At 54.7% G+C, this 19,421-nt stretch overlaps 4 protein-coding genes across 7 annotated transcripts; 2 read left to right on the top strand and 2 right to left on the bottom strand.

Annotated features, from left to right (window-relative positions):
- Nucleotides 1-306: 306 nt before the first annotated feature.
- L3040_005013 (uncharacterized protein) lies at nucleotides 307-1,778 on the bottom strand (the record flags this gene model as incomplete). The annotated part of the gene is made up of 2 exons (XM_007294526.1): nucleotides 307-1,384; nucleotides 1,438-1,778. 2 exons carry the CDS (start codon nucleotides 1,776-1,778, stop codon nucleotides 307-309), a joined length of 1,419 nt encoding a protein of 472 aa, XP_007294588.1.
- Nucleotides 1,779-2,786: 1,008 nt separating this feature from the next.
- L3040_005012 (uncharacterized protein) lies at nucleotides 2,787-4,080 on the bottom strand (the record flags this gene model as incomplete). The annotated part of the gene is made up of 5 exons (XM_066156417.1): nucleotides 2,787-3,084; nucleotides 3,134-3,157; nucleotides 3,302-3,313; nucleotides 3,486-3,512; nucleotides 4,034-4,080. The coding sequence occupies 5 exons, from the start codon at nucleotides 4,078-4,080 to the stop codon at nucleotides 2,787-2,789; spliced, it is 408 nt and encodes a 135-aa protein (XP_066011824.1).
- Nucleotides 4,081-9,892: 5,812 nt separating this feature from the next.
- On the top strand, nucleotides 9,893-13,651 carry L3040_005011 (uncharacterized protein; the record flags this gene model as incomplete). 4 transcript variants are annotated; one of them, XM_066156415.1, is made up of 3 exons in its annotated part: nucleotides 9,893-9,903; nucleotides 9,949-11,690; nucleotides 11,744-11,775. In XM_066156415.1, 3 exons carry the CDS (start codon nucleotides 9,893-9,895, stop codon nucleotides 11,773-11,775), a joined length of 1,785 nt encoding a protein of 594 aa, XP_066011822.1. The 4 variants fall into 4 exon arrangements, with proteins under 4 accessions (XP_066011822.1, XP_066011821.1, XP_066011823.1 ...); XM_066156414.1 differs by lacking the exon at nucleotides 11,744-11,775 and having other exon boundaries at nucleotides 9,949-11,537; nucleotides 11,588-11,643; XM_066156416.1 differs by lacking the exon at nucleotides 11,744-11,775 and having other exon boundaries at nucleotides 9,949-10,412; nucleotides 10,510-10,574.
- Nucleotides 13,652-14,761: 1,110 nt separating this feature from the next.
- On the top strand, nucleotides 14,762-17,827 carry L3040_005010 (uncharacterized protein; the record flags this gene model as incomplete). Its single annotated transcript, XM_007294522.2, has 1 exon — nucleotides 14,762-17,827. One exon carries the CDS (start codon nucleotides 14,762-14,764, stop codon nucleotides 17,825-17,827), a length of 3,066 nt encoding a protein of 1,021 aa, XP_007294584.2.
- Nucleotides 17,828-19,421: the final 1,594 nt, after the last annotated feature.

The raw sequence follows: 19,421 nt of genomic DNA, 5'->3' as shown, positions 1-19,421 counted from the left end.
AGCTGGCTGGCTAGGCCCAACTGGGGCGTACAGTCAGTAAAACATGTCGGGACTGTAGTGTAATATTCATTCATTCATTCATTCGTGTACATCCACGACGACAGAAGCGCGGATACATGTGAGAAGAACCTCTCCCCCCGCAGCATGCATGCGGCGTCTGATTTCCGCTGCGATCGGAAACTAGAAGCGTGCGTGCGGTGTCTGGCCTGCTATTTTTCCTTCCTTCCTTCCTTCCTCCCTTCCTTCCTCCTCTCTCATACCTGCCCGGGTTTTCTCTTCGCGCCAGAGACCGCCCGTCTGGCTCGCTCACAGCCTGCGGAACGATTTCAAAGCCTTTCTCATGCCGTCTTCGATCTGGGCGCCTGTGGGCATGGAGGCGACTTCGGGGGTATCGTCGGAGGGGATCAAGAAGATGTACCGCACCATGGCTGAGCCCATGGCCCCCGTAATGTGGGTGATACCGTTCGCCGTCGCACCCAGCCTGACAGTTTCGCATCCGAGCAGAACGCCCCAGCTGGGGAAGGGGGTGTGCCCCCACTCCGACTCTGGCGGTATCGAGCCCGCTTTCATCGAAAATTCGAGGGAAGAGCCCGGGTCTCGTGCCAGCCAGAGAGTGGCCTGTCCAAGCAGTTGGCCTGCAGGATCAAAACCGTCATGCAGGATCGAGTAGAGGTTGGCCATCGGTGTACCGTGGAAGAGAAGCCTTGTTTGATCCCTTCCGGGGAGTTTGTTGTAGGCGCTCTGTAGGGATCGATCGGGCTTTGCTACGACGAACTGTAGCACTTGTTCGGGGAAGCCAGGAATCACGAGGTCGCCGTCAGCCGGGATTATCATGTCGCCGCAAGTCTTGAGGATCGAGGACAGCACGGCAGAAGTCTTCGAAGACACCAGAGCCTTCTCGACGTCCTTTTCCGTCTTGATCTTGGGGATCTCATCCAGGCGCTTGCGGAACCTCGCTGCTGACAACTCGGGAGCCCCGGTCATGGGGATCTTGGCTTTGATTCGAACGGAATGTGAGTAGATCATGGTGAGTAACAGATTCACAACCTCGGGTGCGGGATGCTCAAGAGAATCTACCTCGTCCTCGGACTCGACGGCTTTCTCCTTTCCTTTCTTCTTCGGTACAGGCTTCGCCTTGACAGCTTTGTCGGGAGCTGGGTCTGTCTTCTTGGCGGCTTTTACCTTCCCCTTGTCTTTGGCTCCGGTCTTGACGGTCGTCTCCTCTGGTTCGCTATGGGATTCGGATTTGCTTTCGTCGTCGTGGTTGTCGTTGTTGTTGTCGTTGTCGTCGTTGTCGTCGTTATCGTCGTTGTCGTCGTTATCGTCGTTGTCGTGGTTGTCGTCATCGTCATCGTCGTCATTATTTCCCAAAAGCTTTGCATGCCTGTCATACCATCAGCTGGAAAGCAGTTATCGATCAGCAATAGAGAAACCCACTCGTCCATGATCAAATCCTCAACAAGATCCCATCGGGTGTTTTCGTCATGGAGGCCACGCTCTCTGGCCTCCCCGGTCAAAGTCTCCACTGAGGCGGCACACCAGCCCGTAGCAGCTTCCAGGAGATGTTTATCTGGTTCTTCCTCGGCCAAGAGAAGCCGCAGCGCATATAGTGCGTACAGTGCGTGGAGTTCTGCTCCGCCGGCATTGCCCGACATCCGAATCTTCCCTCTGCGGAGACTGTTGCGCAGCTGGGAGACCTTCATGGTTCCGATTTTGGTGCGAGAGAGCTTCTTGGGCTTCACTTCATTGGAAGGGCCTGCGGTCGTTGCTTCTACCATGCTTGCGTCTCGAGAGGGGGTTTGCTGACGTTGTGTTTGGTAGGTGCAGTGGCTGTCGTATGGATAGGGTGTAGTAGTGATTCTCTGCAGAGACTTGTAATGAAGAGTAAGATAGAATGGAATTGAGAGCTTTTAAAAAGGGGAAAGTAAGGCAGCAGCGATAGCTCCACAACAAGGAGCAAAGAAACGAGGTTTCATCGAAGCGAAGACTAGAAAACACAACCTTCTCGACATCGAATGTGTTGTGGACAAGTAGCTCTCGAGATCTCGTGAATGCACTTGACGATTCTTGCAGTCGCTCCATGCTTCGGGCATGAGCAAAGTCTTTCAAGCCGCAGGCTTTCTTTCTGGTTTCACAAACGTACATTTGCAAGAGTTCCGGAACCCGCCGACAAAAGAAAAAAAAAAAAAAATAGCCGAAACGAATCGACAAACAACAAACTGGTGCCTGCAAGCTTTCCATCAACTTCCTCCGTGATTCTGCCTAGATGTCTCACGGAAAGGTCATACACCCAAGCCCCAGGAATTTCTCCATCTAGCTCCCACCTCATGGCCGAATCCGCAGGATGTTTCCGTACGGATCGGCAGCAATAACGAAATTAATGATCCGAGAAATAAACCCAGCGTTCTTACTAGAAGGGTCGATGTTCACAAAGGCTTGAGATCTCGGATCATTGATTTCTGGAGCGTCCCCAGTGCGCTTGGTGGGCGGCACGTTGAAAGCCTCTCAGCAAGCCTGAGGTGCCAGAAAATCGGGGCCAAGGAGGCCCATGTGCGAGGAAGTGACTTGGGATGATGGCTCGCAGAAGCGAGTCTCATTTTGATAGATAGGCCTTACGCGTGAATTGGATCAGGCCGTCAGAGTTGTTCATCTCTCGGATCAGCTCCTTCGCCCGTTTGGTACCCAGTCCCGTTCTTTCAGCCGTGCGTGAATCCCGCGTACCTCAATGCCACAGGATCAGGATGTGTAGTAGGAAGGAAGCCAGCCGTACATCAACTTGAAAGCTCCTACACCAGAGCAAGTGCGGATGATGCTTCGAAGGTAGCGATGTGACGCATTCTCAGGATGTCGCCATAGAAGTGTCGGCGTTGGGAGAAGGGACTGACGATGAAGTCGCTGGTCGCTACATCGGCGTGGCCGTCATCGCCATTGGTGAGTCTGGGGCGTCCTTCCGTCCTCTTCGTGGCAACGATGTATGCGGAGAGAAGACTTGCGAGCCAAGAGACAATCCTGCAGCAGAGGCCACCAGAAGGGTAAGTGAGGTGCATCTTGTTGTCTTGTTCTGAAGCTCGCCACGGCTTGAGTCTGAAAAAAGAGAGTTCTGGTCGCGAGATAGGAAGTCCCCCACACCCACCTCCAAGACGGAGACCAGTAGCGCCTATGCACCCACTCCTGTTAGAAATCCAAATCCGGCACGGGCGTCACTGGAATATGTCGGCTGATATTTATAGCATGGATACGCGAGAGCTTTGGGAAACTTTGAGAGGATCCAGGATCATTCATTCAAACGTCTCTGACATACTTATAAGTTGTACTTATAAACAGTACCGACGATCATCTCATGGTTGCCCCAGATTCTCCAAGCCCGGGGAGGTTGGAGGCGATTTCCCCAGAACAAGGAAACGTGGGTGTTGGAGAGCTCGGCTTGGCCTGCAGCTTGTTGTTTCGGCCGAGAAGTTAGTTACGCTGCATGTACGGCCGCATACAGTATAGCTCGAGGAGCCATGAAGTACCTACAATCGCATCAATCGATTTCCGCCGAGAAATCTACTTCGCAAGCGCAAGACATGATCTGAAGTCGGGGAACTTGGGACAGGAGGAGACGTGAAAATGAAGATGGGCCGACGTTGATCAGAGGCGGTCGGCTAACCGTTATCACGTGGGTTATATCAAGCAACTCCGATGTCGAGTTCATTCTCCCTTCCTCGTTTCCAGCTTCTTAACTCCGTCGAGTCCTGTCCGAGTTGAAGGTGACGATGGAGTTGCAATATATCTGCGAAGCCTCAAACCAGGTCTGGTCTTACAGGAAGAGGACTTCAGACCACTGATTCTCTTGGCTACTTGCCTGCTTGCTTCTTTCTCCGTATACGGCTCTTACAAAGAGAAGATCTTTCCGCAGCAGCATATCCTCTCTCCTGTAAACCACTAACCAACAAGAACAAATAACAACGCGTACATCAACACAACCAAGCGCTCAAATAACAAACCAATAGCCAGAAAAAAAAACATTAAAAGGATAGAGAAGCAAACTTACCAAAGTATTTCCAGTCCAGAGCGAGAGTCTTCTTTCCACTCGTTCATTCATTCAAAGGAGGTTTGATCGATTTATATTTATATTGATCGGGAACATAATAGCAGTACGTGTCGATATGAAAGGCAACCCTCCCCGTCACACACAAAAAAAAAAAAAAAAAAAAAAAAAAAAAAAAAATCAATCCACCCAGAAATGCGGAAAACAGTACCGAACGTAGAAAAGAGCCCAACGAAGAACAAAGTTGATCGCTTATGCCCGCACGTTCACCTAGGTAGTAGTACCTACCGGTACCTACCTACTCCGTAATCTCGGTAAACAAGCAGCGCGCACTGACCTACCTTACCTTATTACGTGCCTTACGTACCTTGCCTTACCTTAGGTACCTTACCTTACCTCACCTCACCTTACCTACCTTACCTCTCGTATTAAGTACTACGTATCTTTCTTTCGTTCCATTCTATTTATAACCCGACCCCAGCCGCGCTAAGCCAAGCCAAGCCAAGCCGTCTCACATCTTTCTCCCATCTCCCCCTCGTCTTTCCCTCCTCTACCGGTAGGTATCTCCTTTCCACCATTCCTCCTCTCCCTTCTCCCTTCTCCCACTCCACAAACCAGAAAGAAACATCGTCGATCCCTCATCACTCATCACTCACCACTCATCATTCATCACTCATCACTCTCCTCTAGCGAATCGGCAACCCGACCCGACCCGAACCCGGCTTTTTCCAAAAAAAAAAAAAAAAAAAAAAAAAAAAAAAAAAACTTACAGAGTACTGAAAGAGACAACCCACCCCAGCCCACCCCACCCCAGCCAACCCCGCCTCCTTATTTCCTCCCCAGCTCACGCTCACGCTCACGCCCACGTGGCAGATACCTCGTAGAGAGATACTACGTAGTACGTACTACGTAGCTGCTCTAGTACCGGTACTCCTCCGTATTGCAGAATACTACACTTTCGTAATCCAGATACTGACCAGTACCACTACCTACCACTACCCACCACCAAATAAGTGCGAGACAGCAAACCAATCCAAACCAATCCAACCCCAACCAAACCAACCCAAACCAAACCAACCCAAAAGCTGCACACAAGCCTGCCTGCCTACCTACATCTACCGGTATCATCTATCTATTTTTAGCACCAAACATCGCAAGTAATCAAGCAAGTAATCACCGAGCCCCGCCAAGCCCCGCACAGCTACCTAAAGTAATACTACTAAGTACCTTACCTACCGGTACCTACCTACCTACCACACCACACTCACTGAATACCGTACCGGTACATACCCGTACCGCTACCCGTACCGGTACTTACCGCTACCCGTACCGCACAGTATATTTTACTTTCTGCTCGTGTAAAGAGAAAGAGAAAGAGAAAGAGAAAGAGAAAGAGAAAGAGAAAGAGAAAGATAAAAATAGAGATAAAGATAGAGATACTTTCTCCTCGGGGTTTCAGGAGGGTCTTGAAGATACTTTTGACGGACCGTGCTTACGCTGCCGTAGACTACGGTACGGTACAGTAGGTAGGTAGGTAGGTAGGTGCTGAGGTGCCGGTACGGGCGGTGCTTATTGGGTGCTGAGGTACTTGGGTACTTGGGTACTCTGAAGGGGGAGGAGGAGGAGGGGGAGTGCCTAATGATAGTTATAGAGGTAGTAGTAGTAGTACCCAATACTAGTAGTACTCAATAGTAATACCAATACCAATACCAATACTAGTACCCAATCCCAATCCCAATATCAATACCTACTAGCACTAGCACTAGCACTAACACCTACCTACGTAACAAACAACACTACCCAATCCCAATCCCAAGCCCAATACCGTGCCACAACCCAACACCACTCACCCACGCACCCAATAGCAGCAGCAGCAAAAGTAAGCTGATACCTCCCTCCCAACCCAAGCAAACAATCAATCGCAACCCACACGACGTCACCACCCCAGAACGTGAAAAGGCGTTGGAGAACCGCCCCCCCCTCCCTCCCTTTACGGCGCGGGCGTGATTGATTGATTGGTGCGTGGGTGCGTGGGTTGGGTGGGACTGGAATCTTTGGACTGGCCTGCTGGTACTGGTACTGATACTGATACTGATACTGGTATCTATCTCCCTCCCTCTATCTCCCTCTCTCCCTCCCTCTCGCGCGCTGCTGCTGCTGCTATGCGGACACGGGAAGCAAACAGGGACGGGAAGCAGACAGACAAACAAACAGGGAGACAAACAGGGACGGGACGGGACGGGAAGCAAAAGACAGCATTAACTCGGGAGGCGGGCGGGTGGCTTGACCGGCAGGCTTAGCTAGCTAATTAACTAACTACCGGTACCTACCCTACCTACCCTACCTGCCTTACCTGCCTAGCTTAAGCTTCACTGACCGCGACTTTGGGGACTCCGTGTTTGGGGGACCGAGAATGGTGAGTGACTGACGGTACCGGGCCGGTACCGGGCCGGTAAGCTAGTTGGGGGAGAGGGGAGAGGGGAGAGGGGATCTCAGGTGCGAGATACGAGATGCGAGATACGGAGATGTAGTAGGTACGGTAGGTGTGAGTGGGAGAGACGAGGAAGGTGTGAGAGATAAGATGTGAGAGAGACGAGGTGTGAGAGACGAGGTGTGAGAGACGAGGTGTGAGAGACAAGGTGTGAGATGGAAGAGACAAGAGACAAGAGACAGGAATCCCAGGAACCAATCAGATACGAAGGTAGGTTTTTCTCTTTTCTTTGTTTTTCTATGTATGTCTTGTCTGCAGATTCCCCTTCCTGGTGCGGAGAGGAAAGTGAGGGACGGTGAGGATGGCAGGGACGGTGAGGATGGAAGGATCCCCGTTCGGAGAATTGTCCTGACCCAGCCACGCGACCGGCGTGCGAACGAAAGCGGTGGTGGGCGTCCGAGAGCCAGCCATACGGAGTATGATAGATGAAAGTATATATGCCCTTCGGGACGAAAGCAGAAAGAGGAAGAATAGAACAAGGAAAAAAGGCTCGGGGTTTTTTTCTTCTGCCTCTCGGTACTTCTCTGCTCCCCCCCCGTTCTTGTCGTTTATGATTCTGATACCGTCATCTGTTTGACATGAGATTGCGGCGTCGGGCTTGGATCGCCATCAGAGAGGTACTATGTGCAGCCCGATCAGTCCATGACATGACTAGGCAGCGGTCGAGGTTCCCCGGACCTGGCTGACACGACGTAGTGCCGCCGCTCGAGCTCCCCTTCATTTCATTGTCCTGTGACCACCAGACCGACTTGGGCCCGACGAGAGTCCGAAAGACGACGACAACGACGACGACGAGCACAGCGCTGACCGAGAATTCGGACTTGCTGGGTTGGCTAGCGGGCGGGCGGACGGGGGGCGGGGGGCGGGGGGTTGATCAGCGACTTTGCCTCGGCGATTAGGGCTGAGATCATCTGCTTGGGCTGAGTGAGTGAGTTGTGAGTTGAGTCTTGATGCGTTGTTCGACAACGGGCAAAGAAGAGCTCATCTGACTATGGGTGATCTGCTGCGCGTATGCTCGGGGAGCACGCAGATACATCTTTACTAAGCGACTCGATGGATGGTCTGATAGCCTTGATAGCCTGGTAGTCTGATAGTCTGACAGTCTGATGGTCTGATAGACTGATAGGTACCGGGAGACTACGAGGTGATGGTCCCCGAGATTGACGATCCACCTTCCGTCTTCCGTCATCCGTCTTCCAGCTACGACCGTACCTACCACCTACCACCGACCACCGACCACCGACCACCGACCACCGACCTCTGGCAACTCGCCGACCCGTCCCTGCCATTCGTCCCGAGGGCGTCCGCGTGCGCGCTGTCCGACGGTGCGCGGTGCACGACAGGCAGGATCCGGATCCCTCTCGCATGCTGCTTGCTGGCCAAGGGATAGGGATTTGCAGGCGCGGGCGCACCGCAGATGGACTCGAGGCACAGGGACTCATGTTCAGTGCAGGGCAAGGCAGGGCAGGCAGGGCAGGGCAGGGCAGGGCAGGCAGGGCAGTGCAGTGCATGTTTAGGTATTCGGACGCGTGGGATGAATGTCATTTGCGTGGTTGCAGTGCAGTGCTGTGCTGTGCTGTGCTGTGCTGTGCTGTGCTGTGCTGTGGCCGGCCTGTGTGAGATCAGACTGTGATGCATCGAATTGTAAGCAGATAGGGGGGAGGGGGGAGGGGGGCACTCCAGTCGCTGCTGGGGCCCTGGGGGGGGGGGGGGGGGTGTCGAACACGAGAGACGAGAGACCGACATACTACGTACTACGTAGTAAGTACCGTATGGGAGCCCAAAAAAATCCCATGCCCACATTGCCATGCTTGCTTGCCATGCCTCGGGAGCTTGGCCCTTGGGTTAATCTGTTGCATCAAACATCCCTCTCATCTCATGGTGGTGCAGAGAGGAGGGTGTAATGATGCCCAATCCTTTGCCGCATGTCGACACGGGCCAGGATACCGAGGTATAGTAAGGTAGGGGATGGTGGTATGGGGATGGGATGGCGGTATGGGGATGGGATGGCGGTATGGGTATGGTATGGGTATGGTATGGGATGGTGGTATGGGTATGGTCTGGGGATGGTCTGGGGATGGGATGGGGATGGGGATGGGGATGGGGATGGGGATGGGTATGCTGTATGCTGTATGTAGTATGGCAATCTGTGAGACGGAGATGTGAAATTGGGAAGCTGAGTGAGTGAGCGAGTGAGTAAGTGAGTGAGTGACTGACTGACTGACGGACTGACTGACGGACTGACCTTACTACCTAGAGTACCTCAGCAGTTGTAGCGGTACCGGTTACCTTCAGCTCACCCGCACCCGCACCCGCACCCTCACCGTTACTTTGGTTTGTTTTTGACAGCGGCCGACCACCCAACCACCCAGCTCCGGATAATCTATCACCCGCTGGGTTATCTCCCACGCGGTCGACATGGGCATGGGAAGCGATTCCCTGAGATCCGGAACTGCAAGGATGTTGCTGACACTTGGAGAGATTGCGCGGATCGGATCCGGATCCGGATCCGGAGAACGAACGAACAAACCAGCCAACCAACCAACAGCTCGTCTGAGGTTCAAGTGCCGCTGAGATGTCGCTGACGCGCTCGACTGTAGCTGGGTGGTAGGTACTACGTAGGTCGCTCGGCCGGAGCTGAGCTCGGCATGGAAGACGAGGCACATATACGGCATATATGTATATACATACATACATACATACATACATACATACATATATATATATATACACACATCTACTCGAACCGTGGAACGGTCGTCCAGGTACAGGTACTGTGCAACTACCCACCGTAGTAACCCTAACTGCTCCCAAGAAACTGCACCATGGTGCAGAGACAAGAAATGCAAAAGAAAGTCTAACAGGGGTCGTGGTCGTGGTCGTGGAACGGCGGACCTGACGCTAAACCAGCGGTGAATAAGTAAGCCCTTCCCCATCATCGCTGACTTCACTCCCAAACGCCAAATCCACACAACCATAACCATAACCATAACCATAACCACAACCGCAACCGCAACCGCAACCACAACCACAACCACAACCACAACCACAACCACATCCACATCCACATCCACAACCACAGCCACAACCACAACCACAACTACAACTAACCACTGCCACCACCACCACCACCACCACCACCACCACAACTCCCACCGCCGTACACCGCGTCGCAAGTACGCAACTCCGCACACACCCAAACATCCGCCCCTCTCTCTCTCTCTCTCGGACCCCAAAGCCAATCTCCAGTGACTCTTTCTTTCGGATATCCACGCGCCCCCGACCTATTGCATATCCATCCCCCACGGCGTCTGCGCATCTACAAAGCGACGCCCCTCCCCTCCTCTCCCTCTCTCTCCCCGCGCGCGACAATGGCCACCTCGTGTCTGCACAACGACTGGCAGATGCGCTTTTAGCATTGACACAGCATCTCGTTGTGGAAAGAAAACAACAGTCTCGGCATCTTCTCCGCCATCTACGACGACATGTCTCTGCTCGGAAGGCTACTCTCCGGCGCCGGCACGTCCATCTCGTCACCACGCAACCCGCTCGACTCACATCTGGAGGATCAATTCACCTACAATCTCTTGTTCCCCGACCCCGAAGCCCTGTGCCACAATGACGACCAGGTCTTCCCGCTATCCTCCGCCACGATACTGCCCCCCGCCGCATCTAGGGACGCGGACCTCAATGGGGAGGTGGATCTGGAGATGCGAGACGTGCGAGTCATCATCATGCAGGAGACCACCCCGGCGTCGGGCTCTTCCTATCTACTCTACGACAGCCATTCCCCTTCTCCCCCGTCGCCGTCGTGGGACCGACCGGCGTTCAACGGACCCGCATATCCCGCCCAAGAGGCTCGTGGGGCCATCACCGCCCCGCGGAAGACGAGTGTCGGACAAGCTTCTTCTCGGCCAGCCATCCCTCAAGAACCTGCCACTCCCACACCCCGGGTCTTGGGTGCCTTTGCTGGCCGAAGCCAGCACAGAAGAAACCCCAGCTGCTCCGAGACGGAAGGGCAGCGCTCGGCCAGGGAGTACAAGGAAGAGGTGACCTGGTTCGCGAACTACATGTTTGGCAACTCAGATGTGATGGCCTACAAGGGAACCGGGACGAAGGTTCACTACCTTCCCCCGGAGTCCCGGCCGCCGCTCCCTTCGACCTCGTACCTGCCAGACGGCTCCCTCGGACGCTCCAGCATGAGGAGCAGCAAGCTGGCACACTCTTTCACCTCGGACACGGTGCATGGGCCGACACCAGCCGTCTTCACGAGCTCCAGCACCGCAAGGGCAGGGGACAAGCGAAAAGTCTTGATCACGCGCATGTTCCCGGTCCCGCTACCCAATGATGAGACGGAAGACGTGACCCAAAATATCACGCCGACGCCGCAGAACTCCCAATCAAACCAGACTGCGGGGTACCCTTTCCCTCAGGTCACCGGCGGTAGCACACATGCGGCCGAGAGGAAGACCCCTCAACCGAAGCAGAAGAGAACGCCCCTCTACGCCGTGGGCTTGATCGTCAACCTGCCCCAGACGGCCTGCCATGCCCCCTCGGCGACCACGTCACGATCCAGCTTCCGAGCACCAGGCTCTTACACGGAGCAAGAATCGCTCTCGTCCTCCTTTAACTCCGGACGCCGATCGGGTTGGACCATGCTCGGCAACGGGTTCGGCATTGAATCGATGGACTCGTCTTTCTCGAGCGAAGTGGAAGCCGATCGCATCGACATTGTCACTCCCCACTGGGACATCATCATGCGGACCATGTCTCATCTCCAAGCGGTGGCCACGACGTCGCTGTTGCCCCTGCTCAAGCAAGCGGACATCAGCTCGCCAGATCCTCGCAGAGACTCGCAGACCCGGGCCCCCTCGGCAAGCGTTTCGATCGCCGGCAAGCGCGTCGCAGAAGATATCAAGCCTTTTAAGATCCCCAAGACGAATGCCAAGATGGTGTCGCTCACCCCGCATTGCCTCGCGCAAAGCCCGCGGATACAGAGGGAGGCCGATGCAGCGCGTCAACGGATTGTCAATGGTCTCAGAGCCTACCAAGTGGTCACCGGACAGGGACGATGGGGCATCTGGAGAGAAGAAGCGCGACTCGTGGGCAAGTGGGCTGGTAGCAAGGACGAAGGCTTCTTCTTCTTCAACCTGCTCACCGGCTTTTTGGGTAACCACACCGAATGGCTGCAGGCTCTGGGGCCTTCGTGGTATCGTCGAAAGCATTCCCAACAGCAGCGGGCCAACAAGGATGATGACATCTCCCTTCCCGCCCGGACAATCATCGTCTCGGACAACAAGGTGATGGCTCGACGACTGATCTTCCTGCTTGCGGCCTTCCTACCGGCGAATCAGCAAGTAACAGCTGCGGGGAATTACCGCCCCAGCACCTCCATCTCCTTCGGAGGATACTCACAATCGCCGCCCAACCACGTACCCATACCGAGAGAAGAATCGCTCCGCCGGAAGATCAACAAACGCGGGAGTGCCGCACGGGGAGCCCACGCGCGAACTTCGAGCTTTCCCAATCAGGTGGTCTCGGGTCTAGGAATCGACATCCACGACCACGGTCGTCGAACGTCGGACGCTGCTTCCATCAAGACTGCGAATTTGCCGATCCCCGGCAGTGACATCCAGGTCAGCAAGAGTCGTGCCGTGACGACCTCGACGGCGACACCGGTGATCACCATGCCGCACTTCTCGACCCGACGGCCGATCAGAGGTACTGGTCCCGTGCCCCGACCAGGAAGTAGTGGGAGTCTGGCAACCGACGACTTGATACGATCTCTGAAGCGAGGGGACAGCACAGGTCACCACAGCAATGGCAGTACCGACTCGCAGGGGCAGAACAACCGATGGAGCAATATTATCAGCGGCTTCTGGGGCAGGCGAGGCTCAACTGCGTCTACTAGCATTGATCCTCAAGCTATCGATGACACGGACATCCACGATGCCCACTGCGGTAGTGGATCTCTGTTGAAGCAAGGGAAGCTGGCCGGCATGGTGGAAGAAGCTGGCCGTAACCCACCCCGGGAGCCCCAGTCGCAGCAGGAGCGAAATTTGAGACAGTCAGAATCTGGTAGTTCCTCGACTGCGAAGCCGGCGGAGGGCGATGAGCAAGATGGCGGTGACGTGACCGAGCAGACCATTGACGTACCGGACCGCGTCCCAGATCCCTCAGGCGCCTTCCAATCCCCCGTCAAGACGTCCATCAATGCGTATGACGGCGTGATTGATATCGATGTCCCTCTCCCGGAGTTCTTGTCCTTCGAGAGTGCCGTCAGCTCGCCTTCCAGCAGCGGTTACTTGTCCACTCCGGGACTCGGAAATGGAATGGAGAGCTTCGAGTACTACGCGCGTCCTGGACCCGATGTGGAAACGACGATGAATGTTGGCGGCTGGCTTCCACGATACCATCCGGACTTTGCTCTGCAAGCAGTTCCAGTTCACGATGGTATCCTGGAAGAGGTCAAGGCTTCACTCCGCGCCGAGCCAACACCTGTCACTGCCTCGACGACACCATTTCCCGAAGGAGGTCGTCCAGATCGCTGGGTGGACATCAGCAGTGCTGTGATTGCCAACACCACCAACTTCACCATCAGGCATATTCGGTACCGGCGACTGATCCGACCCCGAGACTTGACTTCAGAAATACCGAGTGTCCCCCACTCCTTCGATTCTCGGTATGGGAATCCGTATTCGGCTGCTCAGCTCACCCCGTCACTCGATGTTACGGATGGATACATCGATGAGCAGTTCATCGAAGAGCCGATCATCTCCATGGACGAGACGCTCATCGAAGCCATCGAGCGTGTCATCGCCCAATCAGGCGACGGGTCCAAGAACTCCTCGCCATGCTCATCTCGATCCCCTTCTCGCCGGGGCGGTAACAACGAGCGCTCAACTTCCACAACCCGGAGTCTCGGTATGCCCGAACACAAACTCGAGGTCCCCCGAAACGAGTGCAAGAGGATGGTGCTGAGTGCCCTTGAGGAGATCGTGAAGGAAGTTGCCGGGAGTAGGAAGAAGAGGGGTGATACCAAGGAGGATATGGAGCGGGAGAGCTTCTTGAGAGAGGGCGTTCGGAGCTGGCTCTGCAATGTTGAGACGGGCGATGCTTCGCATTTCTAGGCCAACCCCGAGAAATTTGAGGAGAGTAGAGGAGACGATTTCTTTTGTCTGTACCATATGACGGCCTGCGACGACGATAGATACCCAGCCTTTGGCGATCTTTGCTTTTGCGATTTGATTCGGTTTTGAGCTCGTGGAAATCGGCTCTTTGTACATTCTCTCCAGAGGGGAAGAAAGACTACTGGGTTCTGCAATGCAGAGGGATCCGCATCTAGCGGGATTTGAATTTTGGCAAGATGTTTAGCGAGGTCGTTTGGGCGTTTTTTTCTTTTCTTTTTCTTTTTCTTTTTCTCAGGTGTGCTCATTTTTGCTCGCCAGTTGGTGCACGCAACGTGGAAGGGTATGGGGAAAGGGAAGGCCTGGAGCCCGCAGGGCACCGCCAGAGCAGCTAATGGTTGGCTCGGTGGTAATGACTTACTGGCTTAGAGCACTAGATAGAAGATCAATCCTAGGTTTTATAAGCGTGAGCTCAAGTATGATGATGTCTATCTGGAGCCCCGGGGATTGTCATCGTTATGGGTACCCAGAAACTTGACTTGGTTTGCAGAAGGCTGATGTCAAGCGAGGTCCATAAAAGTGTAATGAACAATCCCGCCGGGGTTAGGGTATTCTATGATGATAGTACGTGGGTTATGAAGCCATTATTTTATGAGCGACATTGACATTACAATTTACTGACCAAGTGCTCGCCAATCCCAACCCCAACCCCAGTCGGAATACGCGGACCGCGATAGAGACGTGGACGTGCTGGAGGGCGTGGGGAAAGTTCCGGCCTTGTCGCAGCAACCCACCCCAACGACGACGACGACGCCGACGACGACAACGACGACGACGCCGACAATAACAACAACTACGACATCGCACCTATTCCGAAGTGACAGCAGAATAAATCACTCACTACTTTCTTTGTGGTCGGTGTAGAGACATCCGGCCATGCGCTCTATTCATTCGTGATTGGAGAGAGCCTCAACTTCCACCATCCAGCAGCCCACCCACCCACCACCTCCCCCGCCCACGACACAACGCGATACGATACATCCCCCTCTCTCCTCCGTACGCTCGCCCCCGTCTGCCTGCTTACCAGCTCACCCGCTCGCTCGCGACTCAGGCATGGCAGCACCTCTATCCCTCCCCAAGGCCGACCCCACGGCAGCCTGGAACTGGACCTTCGGCATCAATGCCACGCAGTACGTGCCCTCCGCAAAGGACCTCGCGCTCGCCGGCCCGCGCATGTTCATGAAGCTCGGCTCGCTCCTCGGCGGCCCAGATTCCGCCAACAGCTTATTCGGAGGTGTGAGGAGGCTGGGTGCAGGAGCTGCTGGACAGAGGGTTATCCCTGGAGCGATGGGAGACCGCGGGGTCGTTGAGGCGCTTACCACCTCTGCTGCTGCTGCTGCTGCTGCTGCTTCTGCTGCTGCTGCTGCGAGACATATCCAACCTGGGGCTGGCATCAGTGCTGGAGCTGCAGCCGGACAGACGATTGGGGTGGGGACGCAGATCTTAGCTACCGCCAACGTGGACGATGCGGCTGGCGTGTTCAGCACGAAGTTTTCCATGGAGGGCGTGAGAAGCCTGGGCAACGTGTTTAGCTACGCGACGAGCAAATGGGCGCTGGCCTGCGTCGTGACGGCCGTCGTCCTCAACCGCACCCTCGTCTACGCGTCCACGAGACGGAACCTGGTGCTCGGCTGGAGAGCCCGCTTCCTGGTCCGCATGCTGCCGATCCTCCTGTTGGGCATCCAGTGCAGGGAGATCCTGCAGTCGATGCAGTGTCAGACCTCCCCGGACTTTGCGGTGCTGAGATGGGGCAATGCGAGCCGCTCGGGCGAGTTGGTGTTTACCCAGGACGGTGGCTTCCTGCACGAGATGAGCCGGTCTCTGCTGCTCGGGGCCGGGGATAAGGAGAGCTGTGTCGCTGTGGGCATGGTGCCGTCTGGGGAGAGCGTCCCGAGGGAGCCGGAGAGGGAGAACTTGGAGGTGAGGGGGAGTCTCGAGTTGTTGTGGCCGCTGTTCAAGACTTTTGCGCTCTCGCAGTTCATCGAGACGCTGTCGTGTGCTGTTGCTGGACGGCAGGTGGCGGGCGAGACGGGCATGACGCTTTTTGAGCACAGTCTTGCTTTTGCGGAGGCGGAGGCGGCAGTGAGCAGCCAGCTGGGTTGGGGCCCGTTTGGGATGGTTGCTTCGAAGGACGGCCGCTTGAACTCCACGAGTAAGGCGGAGGGGCCCAAGATTGCGATTACACGGAGCATGATTCTCAAGAAGGTTAATACTACGCCAGAGGTGCTGCTGATTGGCTTTTTGTCGGCCATGAATCACCTCACGAGCCATGTACTGGCGATCCTCAACCTCCAGAGTCGGTTCCGCCTTGTGAATACGGGCTTCTGGGGGTTGGCGTTCATGGCGGCCATCGTGTCGAGTGCATGGTCGTTTACTGTTGATGATCTGCCGAGCCAGAGCTTGTTGAGGTTCCCAACTGTCTCTATCGTGGGCTTTGTACCTCACGTGCTGGTTCTGTTTGGCATCATTGCCTGCTCGTTGATCTATGCCGCGGCACTCCTGCTGTCGGCGCTGGCTCTTCCAGCTGTCGAGGATACGCCGTCTTCTGGTGAGGTGGCAGCGCCAGGGCCAACTACGTTACGGCGAAGGGTCATTGCTGCTCATCGCAATATGCAGGCAAACGTACCCTTGGCTACTATACGAATCACGCTCTACATGGACTTCTACACCGCCCTCTTACGAACCGGATTTGCGATGATGACGATGGCGAGCGAAGCTGTGTACCTGAACGAGAGTCGCGGAGTCAACGTCAAGCAGCGAACCTGGCTGGAAGAAGATAGATTGCGGGAGATCGAAGCTGCGGGAGCAAGATGGCTTGGTCCAACCTTTAGACTGAACGACCCGGACACGAGTCTTGCCGACGGCAGGACGGACAATGTTGGTCTGGTGGCCGCTCGAGACCGGCCTATGGAATTACTGCAAAACTCGTCAAGCGGTTACGCGCGAGAGATGACTGCGAAGAACGCTCCGGCGATGGGCAATGGACGAGAACGAGGGCCACCAACCGCAAATGGGGTAGGTGCTACAGAGAGAAGTGGTAGATGGATTATGGCTATGGAGTTCTTCCTTGGCATCAGCCGGTTACTGCTGGGCTGGTGGGCATCCCTCTCTCTGAAGCTTATGGCTAGAGCCGGAATCCAAAGCAGGCCTCGATTGCTTCTATGGCTGGCCAGAATGCCGAAAGCAGGTTTGCCAGCTTCCGCAGCTTCCGAGCAGAACAACACAGACTCGCTTGATTTCTGGCTCAGGGGCCACGATGGCGAGCTGGTACGTCCCCGAGACGACCATGTAGATGTCGAAGTCGAATTTCGGAATGACATGCGCCGCTCGCAGGATCACTGGGACGATTCACGAGAGACGGCTCTAGATTCAAGACTCTACGACTGGTTCTTGGGAGGTGGATGGTGGGGCGTTGACGACAACAGCGGGAACTTCAAACCAGCCCAGATCGAGCTCGACGAAGATACAACCAGCGTTGTTTCCTTCTCTACATCTGCCTCTCAACAGGAAGATGCGTGGGAATCTGACCACAGCGCCAACGATGACGGTCGCCGCACACCGACGCAGCAAGACCCCACTTCCACCAGGGAATCGACACCCTTCCTCGACACGCCACTTGGAGCGTCAGATCTCGCGCAGCTTCTGCACCCGAAGACGCCCGAGCAGCGTGCCGAAGCACAGGCGCTGTCGGTCCACCTGCAGAGCGAGGGCGTCGTGACGCGATCCCGCTTCCGCAGCCTCATGCAGAGGGAGCGGGCCAAGGTGCTGACCTCGAGCCGGCACGACCGGCCCGCGAACTTCGCCGCGTCGTCGCCGACGGGGAGACTCACCCTCGAGGAAGAGACCTGGATCCTGGAACACCTGATCCTCTCCCGTCGGGGTGCCAGGTCCACCTCGGCGTCTGGGCAGAGGAGCTGGGCGCGAGGCGCCTCGGGCATGGGCGAGGGCGGGCCGCAGTGTGTGGTGTGCCAGAGCTCGCCGCGCAGCATCATCGTGTGGCCGTGCCGGTGTCTCAGCCTGTGCGACGACTGCCGGGTCACGCTCGCGATGAACAATTTCGAGAAGTGCGTCTGTTGTCGGAGGGATGTGAGTAGCTTCTCGAGGGTTTTCGTGCCGTAGGGTGCGTGAATGGGTGTTTGGGTGGGGAAGGGGGGGGGGGGGGGGGGAGTGAGGAGAAGAGGTGTTGAAGGCAGTGGTGGATGTAGATGCACGCACGCTCAAGATGAGTCTGAGCATGAGGCTAAAGAGGCCACGGAAGGGAAATAAGGTCAAAATGAACGATATGATATGATATGATATGATACTGCGTTGCGTTGCTTTTTCCAGCTCTGCTCGCATGCACGGCGTTTGGGAAGGGGGATTTTGGGGGGTGGGTGTTCCAGTAACCTAGATAAAATACAATACAATGCAATACAATACAATACATACATACATACGAAGGGACGCCATGGGAAGAGGAGGAGGAGGAGGAGGAGCTATTCACAAATGAACGAACGAACGTATTGAGTCCTTTCCTTTCCTCTCTCTTTTTTTCTCTTCTCTTCTCTTCTCCTTCTCTCTTTTTTTTTCTTCTCTTCTCTTCTCTTCTCTTCTCTTCTCTTCTTTCTTTCTCTTTTTCTCTCTTTTCTTCTCTTTTTTTTCGCTCATCATGTTCCGACCGTCTTTCTCACTTTCTCACTCACTCACTCACTCACTCACTCACTCACTCACTCACTCACTGTAAGCCCTCGTCTTTCGTTTCTCCCTTTCTTTCCATGGAAAGCGTACTTCTTGTACCTGTACCTGTATAATAAGAGTAATAGTAGTAAATAGTAATAATAATAGTATAGTAATAGTATAGTAGTAAGTAGTAGGTAGTAGTATTACTTATTATTTGTAATAGGCGTAGCGATAGGTATGGGAATCTGCTGGGGTGATGGTGAGTGATAGTGATAGTGATACGGTAGTGATATTGATACGGTAGTGATATTGATATTGATATTGATATTGAGCTGCGGCGGGGGGGAGGGGTGGAGGGGTGGAGTGGGTAAGGTCTGCGTCGAGTTTTTGATTGGAGAGAGCTTGTGCGCGTTGAGGTCTTTTGCTTGTTTGTTTGTTTGTTTGTTTGTTTATTGTTCGAGCTTTGGAATGTGTTTGCTTGTTTATTGTTGCCAATTACTGTCGCTCGGGACGTAAATAGTACATACACCTTCCACGGCGACAACAATAGTTGCTGGCTCTGGACTCTGTGATCATTGACTTCTGGCGCGACTGTGCTCCCACTGGGATTTGCTTACAATGGCTGCAGTGGATCATGACCAGTCGAGCTTGCGTCGAGCAAGTAGAGCAGCTGCCATCCATTCTCGCCTCACATCATCCGCCTTCCAATTACCGTCTGGACTAAAATCGATGCGAGGACTGCCATCCAGTCTCAAAATGCCTTGCGAGAAGCCACAGGCGCAGCACTCCACATATCCGGCAGCGATGGAGTATCATTCTCAGATGTGCCATCTGTTAAAGGGATCTCGCAGCCGAGGCAACTCAACCTGCGTAACGATTGGGTTAATCTTACAATTAACTGACCGAGTCGACGTTTGAAGCGGGAGTTCGCAAGCTCAGCTAACATGCTCAGTTGTCCTAGATCGATTCGGTATAGAACGCTTTAGCCATAATCGACAAGTACTCGAGTTCCGGTGCGAACGCGCGAGCACACGACCACTAAGTTGCAAGACAC

The sequence above is a fragment of the Drepanopeziza brunnea genome (genome assembly GCF_022702325.1).
Source record: "Drepanopeziza brunnea f. sp. 'multigermtubi' strain 214-2 chromosome Unknown ctg7, whole genome shotgun sequence".
In the NCBI taxonomy this organism is placed as follows: domain Eukaryota; kingdom Fungi; phylum Ascomycota; class Leotiomycetes; order Helotiales; family Drepanopezizaceae; genus Drepanopeziza; species Drepanopeziza brunnea.
Note: the sequence above shows the minus strand (reverse complement) of the source record. Positions and strands in the feature narration are given on the sequence as shown.